This window comes from Drosophila arizonae, chromosome 3, assembly GCF_054131065.1.
Source record: "Drosophila arizonae isolate 15081-1271.41 chromosome 3, UAZ_ARI_1.0, whole genome shotgun sequence".
Classification (NCBI taxonomy): Eukaryota; Metazoa; Arthropoda; class Insecta; order Diptera; family Drosophilidae; genus Drosophila; species Drosophila arizonae.
The window spans coordinates 31,433,586-31,445,869 of NC_142923.1; the positions used below are offsets into that span (position 1 = coordinate 31,433,586).

Here is a 12,284-nt window from a genome sequence, read left to right on the forward strand (position 1 = left end):
TTCAGGACTATCTCCGATGACGCGGCGCTCGTCATAGCCGGTATGGTGCCACTGGAGTATTTGGTCGCCGAAGCCGTGGAGCGGAATTCGCACGGGCCTACGCGACTCAACGTTGTCAGGGCGAACAGCATCGCACGATGGCAAAGAAGTTGGAATAGCTCAGCTAAAGGGCGGTGGACGCACAAGCTCATCCCGGAGCTTGAACCATGGGTTAACCGCAAACATGGCGAGGTTAACTTCTACCTTACGCAGATCCTCTCGGGTCATGGATGCTTTCGGAGCTATTTGAAGCGCTTTGGCCACGAGGAATCTGACGAGTGCCCCTGGTGCGAGCGAGGGCATGTGGAAGACGCCAACCACATTCTTTTCGAATGTGGACGGTTCCTGGAGGAGAGGCGTCGTCTGGAAGAGGCAGTGGGCCGCTCCATCAGAGCGGACAACTTAGTCAACGCCATGCTGGAATCGGAGGAAGCTTGGGAACTAACAAGCACCTTCGCGGCCACGGTGATGATGGAGCTCCGCAGAGTCGAGCGATCGAGAAGACGAGCTGTCCCAGGCTAAGGTAGCGCATAGTGCTTGCGAAGCAATGCTTTACGGCCGTCCCGCAAGCACCGCGCGCTATCCTAGCCACCACGCAACTTGTAATTTGCTATATAATTTTGTTAATAAATGAATATAAAAAAAAAAAAAAAAAAAAAAAAAAAAAACACACACACACACACACACATACACAAACATTTACATACATATACACACACAAGCATAAACACGCATGGGCGGCAGTGAGCGCTTACTATGAGAACTTAATTGTTTAATAACTTTTTTTGTGGACGTACGATCTTCATGAAACTTTCAGATTATGATTATAATATGGATATGCATGTAATTGCCAACGCAAGTCTCTAGTATTTAAAATACGCTTTTTACAAAAGTGAGGGTGAGGGGGTGAATTTAAGGGTGGGGGGTAAATTTTAACAAAAACCGAAATTGTATAAATTGCATATAAGCATACATTAAAAATTTGGAGACTCTAGCAATAAAGGTGTAGAAGATATAATTTTATAACTGGTTTTCGATAAGGGTTTTTATCGATAAAAAAGATCGGGATGAGTTATCGATTTTTAATGATAAACTTGATAAGCGCGCTGTAATTACGGACATTTAAAAAAAAATTTAAGTCTCTAGCTCTTATATCTTCTGAAATCGACGCGTTCATACATACGGACAGACGGACGGACAGACAGACAGACATGGCCAAATCAACTCAGCTTGCCGCCCTGATCAAGAATATATATACTTTGTGGTGTCTGCCACGCCTCCTTCTGCCTGTTACATACATTTCAACAAAACCATTATACCCTGATTACCCATTGAAAATGGGTTCAGGGTATAAAAATAAGCGCAAAATCGGGCTTCACATTAAAATGCCTGCTTTACGCTTGAACGCTCGAAGCGCATTAATCTAGGCGTGAGATTTTTTCACTGCTCGAGCCTTAAGTGACGAAGTGCTGACACGAAGATATATGCATGCAAAAACTCGAGTGCCTCGACGCCGAAATGCTTTGATTAACTGTTGTATTGCTCTTTACGTCTTATTTATTCTCATTCTTTTTACTAACGGCAGGTAGATATGAGATATTGAGTGCATGCGATCCTTCACTCTATCATCACATTGTACAGCTTTTTGCCGTCAAATCTGGCTTTTTTGAAAATCCAATTGCGGAAAAAATTCCAAAACAGCGGGCTGCGGGAATTCTGGATTTTTTAAAAACTGATTTGCTACTGAAAAGCCACTGAAAGCGAGTCTGAGGGACAAGCCGATCGTGACCAGGTTCTTGGAAGACTCGGCGGATGCCAACTCGCTTCTGAAGTTCTGGATGACTTGTAGATTGTGGTTGTTCATCCTGTTGAGTTGGGGTATGCTTAGTATTGCGTCATGCCCGATGGTGTTAATTAACGGTGGCCCCGCAATGTCTGATGTCTTTCTCAAGATCTCACGCTCATTCACGTATTTCGTGTCATTGATGATTGCGGAGAACTGGAAGGTGTGTCCCATTCGTGACGCCCTCCGGGTTATAGTCGGTGGTCACTTTTGCTGTGCTTTGGTTAATAATAATCACACCGTCATCTACCAATGTGACATGTTGAAGGTGGCTTGGCTATGTTCGGTAAAAGGCTACCAGCGTGTAGTGCTCGTGCGCAGGAGTCCTATGTTGTCAGCTTACAAAAGGAGGCATACGTCGTTGTTACGCACTCGTTAATTGCTAGGATGTCGTTGTTGCATTCGGCCACGATGCCATCTTGTAGTTGTAGCGCGACGTGTTGGTGGGATACCGGGAAGATCGCTTCTGTAAGACGCTTCTGTAAGAATAACTATGGTTGTGTTCAAAAATGGTTGGTGTGAGATCAGAAGCGTTTTTCTGTCTACATGAGTTTCAGAGTATGGGGGTGCTGTTCTAACTAAACAAATGAGCCGTATATTAAATTCAGCGCATCGTAGGTGCGACGTTTATTCGTAGAGTTCTTGATATAGACTAAAATACAAACGTATGAGCAAGCGCAGCTTGCTTAGAGCTAGGCGAATTAATGCAAGTAATGAGAGTTTTACAATGCAAGAGAAGCAAGTAATTAGGATGAGCCCAAATATAAAAATATAGGTATAAAATTCAAGCTAAATAATAAAGATGAGTGAATTTGGCCCAACATCCCGGCCCCATTGAATGACGCAGTCTTTCAAGAGACAGGGAGAATCGCTATTTTGTGAATTGGTCTCCGGATTATGCCTTTGGTAGTGCGGACATCTACAACTCGTACTCGTTGATCTCATCCAGGAATTGTAGCTGTGATGCGACCCATTATCCACTTCTGAGAAGGTATGTTGTCTTCATGTACGAGAACCATGTCCCCGATAGAGATATTGGGTGATGGCTTGGTCCACTTGTGGCGTACGTTCAGCTCATTGAAGTAATCTGCCAACCAGCGTCGCCAAAAATATTGTCTGGTACCCGTTATCAATCGCCAGCGATCCAAAGATTTCAGCTGTTCGCCTTCTATATTGTGTTCAGGCAATGCTCGCAAGGAGTCTCCAACTAGGAAGTGACCAGGTGTCAGAGCATCCAAGTCGCTTGGATCTGATGATAGTGGGGTGAGCGGACGTGAATTGAGGATGGCCTCTACTTCCGCTGTGATTGTGATTGTGTGATTGTGGCCAATTCCTCAAACGTACAGCGGGCATTCATAAGGCTGCGCGTCATGAGACCCTTAGCGCTTTTAACTGCCGCCTCCCAGAGGCCGCCAATGTGTGGTGCTCTGGGTGGGATGAAACGAAAGTTTATGAATTCATTTGTGTAAAAACTAATAATTGATTGTTGATTTTCTTGCTTGAAGAAGTAGGTTCGTAGTTCCTTTATTGCTTGCTCCAGTGAAATTGGTGGCGTTGTCGCAAAATATATCCACAGGCAATCCTCGTCGTGCAATCATGCGTCTCAACGCGGCCAAGAAAGCATCCGTTGAGAGGTCAGATACCACCTCGATATGCACAGCCTTGGTGGCGAAGCAAACGAATATGGCAATGTAGGCCTTGCGAGGAGCTTTGCCCTGAATGCGGAGATAGACGTTGACTGGTCCACAAAAGTCAACTCCACAGTGAGCGAAAGGTCTCGATGGAGTCAAGCGCAGATTTCCCATCAGTTGCTGTTGCAACTTTGGCTTGTAGCGCACACAATGCACGCATTTTCTAACGATAGAGCGAGCCAGGTCTCGAACATTTACGATCCAGAATTGAAGACGAATTAGTGCAACAAGTGCCTTTGAGCCAGCATGGTAGTGTTGCACATGAAGAAACTGCACGTAGTGACGAACGAAGTCATCTTTACTAGGAAGTAGGATTGGATATTTCTGAACCCCTGGTGCATTTGCCAATTCGAGACGGCCGCCAACCTTCAATAGTAGGTATCCGTCTGTAATCTGCAAAAATGGATTTAGAAATTTTATGTGACTTGATATTTGCCCGAAGTGTTGCTGCTGCAGATTCCAAATAATGCAATTAAATACACGCTGTATCTCTTGTGGTGATGGCGAGGGCGTAGACAGCTCAACGGGTTTGCGATCGCGTGTATAAACCGCAGCATCCAAGCAACAATTCGCAAGCAACGACGATGCGAACTTATGCTTCTGAGTGTGTCGAGTAGATAGTTGCTATCCGTCGTAACCTTGAAAGCTGACTTGCGCATCTCAAGTGTTACGACCTCAGGATCTGGTTCGTGATGTTTGTCCCTTGGCCAAGCGTTTGAGTTCTGCTTCAGATACGCCGGCCCCATAAACCAGGTTGATTCGTTCAATTCCATGGGTGTACATCCCCTCGAGACCAGATCGGCGTGATTTAATTGAGCTGGGACGTGTCTCCAATGGCAGTCCGGTGTGGCTTCTTGTATGTCAGAAACGCGGTTTCCAACAAAGGTTGATAGTGTCGCAGAATGTTGCTGTATCCAATGAAGAACTATCGACAAGTCTCTCCATAGATAGGTTTCTTGTGTCGATGTGAAAATGCAGGCGTCACAAAATCCATACAACTGCAACTCCTTGGTGTTCGGCTGCATACAGAATCGAGGTATTGTCAGCGACTCCAGTGAAGCAAGTGATGCAGCAAACGATTTCCAAGCTAGGTAAAGTGTTTGCGGCACAGTCTCATACCATTGCGATTTGAGTATCCACAGCTCCTGTAGGATCTTTGCTGTCACAATGACTGGCGCTACCAATCCCAATGGATCAAAAAGTGAAGATGCCACAGATAAAATTGTCCTCTTGGTGATTGCATCAATGGAGCATTTGGGTCGAAAGGCAAATAGCAACACGTCCAGACGTCGATTCCAAGCTAAGCCCAATGTGCTTGTAATTGAACCATCTTCTAGATTCAAATCTTTGATCGTGCTGTCGTCGACAAAGTCCGGATGGTTCGAATGCCATTTTGCTAATTCAAATTTGCCCTTGCCAAGTACTTCGATGACCTCAGCCTTGAGTTGTTGCAGGCCTTCTGCTGTGTCATGCCCACAAAGAAAGTCATCCACGTATGTTGAGGATTGATCTCGAAAAACTCATCATCAAGTGGGCATTTGAGCTAACGGTAAACATAGTCGTCGGCTGATCGCACATTTGTCTCTAGAATAAGAAACCGAATGTTCTGGATTATGAAATAGACGCAAACATAGAAGCATAAGGAGACATCCAGAACATTCGATATGCAGTAGAAGTAGGTATATAAGCGTGCTGTAAGTCGAGCCAAAGTTCATTCAGTAAGTTCATTGTGTAAGATCAATGTCAGTGTGTCGGCTCGGTTAGTTAAGTTCAAATCGTCGCGGTACGTGAAGAAGTGTACTTGTTACTGAATATTGTGTTAAATAAACTTTTTGTGTTGCGCCTACATATACCGTGTTTCATTTAAGAAAAACCTTCAACAGGTTATGGGCCCAGACAGTGCTAAACGTGTAATGTAGTGTGAAATCGAGTGCAAGTACAAAAGTGAATTAGTGGCAAATTTGTAACTAAATAAAGACAATGAAAATGGAGCCATTAAATATGAGAATTGAACGATTACGCGACAAAGACAATTGGCATTTGTGGTGTTTTATGATTCGTACGCTATTGGAAGAAGACGACGATGTTCTTGCCGTTTGTGAAGGTAGTTTGACGTGTCCGACACAGGAGTCTGCAACATACGAGAGAGACTCGAAAAGGTTCTTGAAAGCTGATAAGACTGCAAGGAAAATAATTATTCATTCTATCGAGAGAAGACCGATGGAATTGATTGTGAGCTGCAAAACAGCAAGAGAAATGTGGATAAAATTGAACTCTGTGTATGATATGAAATCAGAAGAAAATTTATCGGCTATTCAGAAACAATTTTTCGATTTCAAATGGATTGAAAGTGAGAGTGTGGACTACAATATTTCAAAGTTGGAAGTTTTGTGGAGCAAGATGAAAAATCTTGGAAGTGCTGTGCCTGAAACAATGTTAATGTCGCGAATCCTGTCATCTTTGCCTCAAAAGTTTAACTATTTTCATAGTGCGTGGGATTCGGTCGAAGACAGCAAAAGAACATTGAACAATTTGACGACTCGTTTAATGACAGAAGAAATGCGGTCAAAAGAACAAGAAGTGGTACCTGAAGAGTCAACAGCGTTAGTTGCCGACAATGGAAAAAATAAAAGAGAACATGAAAATAAGAAGAAAATTATGAAGTGCTATAACTGCGGCGTGATGGGACATCTGAAGAAGGACTGCTACAGGTGTTATATATGCAAGAAGAAAGGCCACAAGAGCAACACCTGTCACCAAAGGAGAAATGCAGGAAGTCAAGCGGAAAATAATCAAGGAGAATCGGGTGAATCATCGAGGAAAGGATTGATTGCGAGCAGGGACGGCAGAGAAGATGACGTGTGGGTGATCGACTCAGGAACTTCTGATCACATGTCAAGGCGTCGAGATTGGTATTCTACTTATGAAGAATTTTTGGAGCCCCTGAGGATAGGCGTAGGTAACGGTAAATATATCACGGCGCACGGAAAAGGTAATATTGATATTGAAACTTATGTCAATAATAATAAAAGGGCGACGACAATGTTTGATGTTTTGTATGTTCCGGAAATAGTTTACAATTTATTTTCTATTATGTCAGCTGCAAAAAGGGGTGTTGATTGTCTTATTAAAAATAAAGGAACACAGTGTTTGTTGAGACGTGATAATAAAATAATTGCAACGGGTTCTAGGTTCGGAAACTTATTAAAATTAGATGCGAATGTTTTGATGCCAAAATTGTGTAATTTAACAAGAAAAATAGAATCGAAAGAAAGTGATTCTTTACAAGTATGGCACGAGAGGTTTTGTCATCAAAACGTTCGACATGTTCGCGATTATTTGAATATTGATTTTCTAGAAAATGATTTCTTTTGTGAAGGATGTGCTTATGGGAAGCAGCATCGGCTAACATTTCACAAAAATATTGACCGTGCAACAAAGACACGAGAGATAATTCATACTGATGTTTGCGGTCCGATAGAGGTAGAGTCTATTGGTAAAAAGTTGTATTTTGTTAGCTTTAAAGATGATTATTCAAGTTATCGGGAAGTTTATTTTATACGTCATAAGTCGGAAGTATTTGAAAAACTCCAAATTTTTATTCAGGCAATTCAGAATCAATTTCATGAAAACATTAAAGAAATTCACAGCGATGGGGGTAGAGAATATATTAATAAAGAAGTTAAATTGTTCTTTAATAAGAAGGGAATAAAACATATTGTTAATGCTCCTTATACACCTGAACAGAATGGAGTTGCGGAACGTGAGAATAGAACTATTATTGAAGCTGCACGATCAATGTTGCATTCTAATTCTGAGTTACCATTATTTCTATGGGCAGAAGCAGTAAACACTGCAGTTTATGTAATTAACCGCACAGGTCCAACAAAACATGGGAATAAAACTCCATATGAGTTGTGGTTCAAGAAAGAGCCAGATATCGGAAATCTTAAAATTTTCGGGACTGAATGTTTTGTACATGTACCAAAAGAAAAAAGGAGAAAATTAGATAAAAAGTCTATTAAAGGATTTATAGTAGGATACGTTGAAAATTGCAAAGGATATCGTGTATATGTTCCAAATATGAGAGATGTAATTATAAGTAGAGATGTATGTTTTAAACCAGAAAACTTTACAGCTCAGTTTAAAAAACCTGAAATTTTAGTTGATAATTCTGAAAGTGAGACTAATGAAAGTGAATACGAAAATAATAAAATTGAAGATGAATCAACTGAACATAATAATAGTGAAATGGGTCGGCGATTGCGAGATAGATCACAGATTCGTATGCCAGATTTTTATGGTTGCCCTGTTACATTTATTACACAAAGTATTGCAGATCCATGTTTTTTATATATACTCTAAAAATAATGACAGAATTTTGTTAACGATTTATGTAGATGACGGGTTAATTGCTGCATCCAATGAATTTTTAATTGATAATCTATTTGAGAATTTGAGCAAGGAATTTAAAATAACAAGTACAAAAAATGTAACATGCTTCTTAGGAATAGAAATACTGAAGCAGCCAAATGGTTCTATCTTCATATATCAAGAAAATTATATAAAGAAAATTTTAGAAAAATTTAATATGATAAATGCGAACATTGTCTCCACGCCAGTTGAATGTAATTATGATGAAAATGTATCTGAACAAAATAATTGTAATGCACCTTACCGCGAAGCAATAGGAAATTTAATGTTTTTACAAGTTGTTTCAAGGCCAGATATAAGTTTTTCTGTTAATGTAGTTTCCCGAGAGCTAGAAAACCCGAAGCAGCATCACTGGACGTTAGTTAAGAGAATATTTCGTTATTTGAAAGGAACGATGGATTTGGGAATTTTATACAGTAAAAATAATAATATTTTTGAGACATATAGTGATGCTGATTATGCAGGTGATAAGAAAACTCGGAAATCTACATCTGGAATTTTGTGTAAATATGCGAATGCTGCAATAACGTGGCAAAGTAAAAAACAACAATGTGTATCTTTATCAACAACAGAAGCCGAATATGTAAGTGCAGCTCTAGCAAGTAAGGAAATGATACGGCTAAAGAAATTGTTTTTTGATTGTAACATTAATTTAAGTAACTACATCTTGTTTATAGATAATATAAGTGCGATTAAGCTAATCAAAAATCCTGAATTTCATCAACGAAGCAAACATATAGATGTTAAATATCATTTTGTACGCGATTTATTTGAGAAAGGTGAGATAGATGTAAGGTATGTAAAGAGTGAAGAGCAGATCGCTGACATTTTTACTAAAGTTTTGCCAAAGCCCAGATTTTTGTATCTAAGAGAAAAATTGGGAATGAGGAATAAGGGACAAATTTGTTATAGAGATGTTGAGTTTTAGGGAGGGTGTTGAGGATTGATCTCGAAAAACTCATCATCAAGTGGGCATTTGAGCTAACGGTAAACACAGTCGTCGGCTGATCGCACATTTGTCTCTAGAATAAGAAACCGAATGTTCTGGATTATGAAATAGACGCAAACATAGAAGCATAAGGAGACATCCAGAACATTCGATATGCAGTAGAAGTAGGTATATAAGCGTGCTGTAAGTCGAGCCAAAGTTCATTCAGTAAGTTCATTGTGTAAGATCAATGTCAGTGTGTCGGCTCGGTTAGTTAAGTTCAAATCGTCGCGGTACGTGAAGAAGTGTACTTGTTACTGAATATTGTGTTAAATAAACTTTTTGTGTTGCGCCTACATATACCGTGTTTCATTTAAGAAAAACCTTCAACAACGTAGAATGATGAATTTATAGCTTATGATCCCAATTTGTGAGTTTGCATGTGTAGATCAGCCAAATATTTCATACTGCGTATGGCGAGATATGGTGCTGTGGCAGTACCGTATGTGACTGTGTTTAGCGCATATGTCCGTAGTGGTTTGTCTGCTGAATCTCTCCAAAGAATGTATTGAAACTTGCGGTCACTATAGTCCACCAATACTTGCCTGAACATTTTCACAATATCTGCAGTCAGTGCATATTTGTACGTTCGAAAGCGTAGCAGAAGCGTATATAGATCCGTCTGAATAGTCAGCCCAACTATTAGTAAATCATTGAGTGATCGTTGCGACGAAGTTCGATTTGAGGCATCGAAGACAACTCTGAGCTTCGTTGAAGTGCTATTTGGCTTGAAGACGAAGTGATGTGGTATGTAATTATGTGGTTGTCCCACTGCAAGAATTTCATAAAATTTTTCAGTGCCAATAAGTAAGTCGATATGCCGAGTTTTGTGAAACTTCTCATCAGCTAAAGGCGTGTTCTTCGGTATTTTCCAAGATGAAATGTCGATATCCAAATCCGGCTGATATGCAATGTGTGACGTCACGCAGAAATCAATGGGCATCTTGAAATCCTCCAAACGTGACTTGATTGTGGTCGAAGTGCCAAACTTGATGTATGTGTGTGACTCACCAACGCTACAGATTTGCATGTGCCGTTTGATCTTTGGCAAGCGTAGTGCTTGTGCGAACTGTTCTGAGATGAAGTTCACCTGTGAGCAAAAATCCAATAGAGCACGACCGATCCTGTAGTTTCCAGATGCATCCATGACCTCGACGATGACCGTTGCTAGAATGACTTGGTCTGTTCGATTGGTGTGTGTATGTGTCACAACATCGTTTGAATTCGAGTCGCTGGGCGAAGTAACAGTCGATCTCGTCACAGCTGCCTCCCGATGCAGTAAGCTGTGATGAAGTCTCGAGCAACATCGACATCTTTGAGTAGAGGGACACTTGGATGCCTGGTGGCCTTTGCCAAGGCAATTTAGGCGCAGACCATGTCGTTTTGCTGCTTCATAACGCTCTGCAACCGACATCTCCTGAAGTCGACTGCACGTGAAACTCGATGCTCTGAGCTAAGACAAAGAGGACATGAGTGAGTTGAACAATTAAAAGACAAACTATGTCGCGTGGTTGTCGGGCTCCGTGGTTTGCTAGCAGTCGCAGTTCGAGCCTGGCTCGATTCGGACTTACCGCATGATTCCAAATACTGGCAATGCCTCTCTACTACCTGTACACACAAATCCCACGTAGGCAACTTGGAATAATCAAATGATTCGTTCCATTTACGCTTGGTTTCCATGTCCATCTTATCCATCACAATGGCTATTAACATTGCCTGTGCGATTTGTGCCTCGTTGCCTAATGATTTTAGCGAGTTGTACAATGCCGTAGAGTTGTCAATCAAACTTCGAATTTCGTGGCTATTTGACCTTGACACACTCTTGAGCATAAACAACGACGAGATATTGTTCAAGAGCACTAATGTTGGATTGTCGTAGCGTTGATTCAAACGATCAAGTGCCTTTCGGTAGTTTTCAGGTGTGATTTGAAATGCCCTTACCGTTTCTAATGCTGCTCCCTTTAAGCAGCTGATCAGTTGATTGAACCTCTCAATATTTGATAGGCTGTTCTGTTGATCCACCATTTGATTGAATAACGCACTAAAATTCTTGTAGTCCGCATAATTGCCATCGAATGTAGGTAACGTAAGTCTTGGCAGCTTGGCCGACCAAAGCGAATGACCGGTGCGAACAGCGAATGTATGCACAACTATTAGCTTGTATGCTGAAACATTCCCTCTTATGTACAGATGTATGTATGCAGAATATGTCTATACATAAGCCAAATTATAACTCTAAATGCGTTGCACGGAACTTTGAACAGCAGGGCCCCACGTTGGGCGCCAAAATGTGAGATCAGAAACGTTTTTCTGTCTACATGAGTTTCAGAGTATGGGGGTACTGTTCTAACTAAACAAATGAGCCGTACATTAAATTCAGCGCATCGTAGGTGAGACGTTTATTCGTAGAGTTCTTGATATAGACTAAAATACAAACGGATCAGCACGCGCAGTACATATATTCCGTCTGTCCGTATGTAACGCGTCGATTTCAGAAGATATAAGAGCTAGAGACTTCAAATGTTTTTAAAAATGTCCGAAATACAGCGCGCATATCAAGTTAATCATTAAAAATCGATAACTCATCCCAATCTTTTTTTATCGATAAAAAACCTTATCGAAAACCAGTTATAAAATTATATCTTCTACACTTTTATTGCTAGAGTCTCCAAATTTTTAATGTATGCTTATATGCAATTTATGCAATTTCGGTTTTTGTTAAAATTTACCCTCCACCCTTAAATTCACCCCCTTACCCTCACTTTTGTAAAAAGCGTATTTCAAATACTAGAGACTTGTGTTTTGGCAATTACATGCATATTCATGTTATAATCATAATCTGAAAGTTTCATGAAGATCGTACGTCCACAAAAAAGTTATTAAACAATTGAGTTCTCATAGTAAGCGCTCACTGCCGCCAATGCGTGTTTATGCTTGTGTGTGTAAATGTTTGTGTATGTGTGTGTGCGTTTGTGTGTGTATGTGTGTGTATGTATGTGTGTGTTCAGGGGATCTCGTAGTCGAGTAGTCTCGACTAGAGCTTTCTTACTTGTTAACTAATACTTTTTACTGTCTGCTCGTGTTGCATCTTTGGAGTACAGCTTGCTTGCTGTGCTTGTTCTATTCTCCCTTTAATGCTTAATCTGAATTCAATTGGCAATGCATGTATGATATCAATTGGTTTTTGGTTAGTAACTGAATGAATTGAAGTGTTGTATTCTACTGTTGCTTTTGATATTAGCTCAACCGTGTCACTAGCTTTCTTATCCATTTTAAAACTTCAGGCTAT

General features: G+C 40.7%; 1 protein-coding gene across 1 annotated transcript; it reads right to left on the reverse strand.

Moving 5' to 3' along the window:
- Positions 1-2,480: 2,480 nt before the first annotated feature.
- Positions 2,481-7,950, reverse strand: LOC149270076 (uncharacterized). The gene is made up of 3 exons (XM_089466308.1): positions 3,356-7,950; positions 3,282-3,307; positions 2,481-3,215 (listed from the first exon to the last, which is right to left on the reverse strand). The coding sequence occupies exons 1-3, from the start codon at positions 3,685-3,687 to the stop codon at positions 2,824-2,826; spliced, it is 750 nt and encodes a 249-aa protein (XP_089322434.1). The 5' UTR covers positions 3,688-7,950; the 3' UTR covers positions 2,481-2,823.
- Between the last annotated feature and the right edge of the window lie 4,334 nt (positions 7,951-12,284).

Bases quoted from the DNA above. Each gene is read 5' to 3' on its own strand.
- LOC149270076 (XM_089466308.1), bottom strand. From the start codon at position 3,687: ATGGGAAATCTGCGCTTGACTCCATCGAGACCTTTCGCTCACTGTGGA. The intron at 3,308-3,355 runs GTTTTTACACAA...TCCCACCCAGAG, and splicing joins AAATCAACAATCAATTATTA to CACCACACATTGGCGGCCTC. The intron at 3,216-3,281 runs GCGGCAGTTAAA...TGTACGTTTGAG, and splicing joins ACATTGGCGGCCTCTGGGAG to GAATTGGCCACAATCACACA.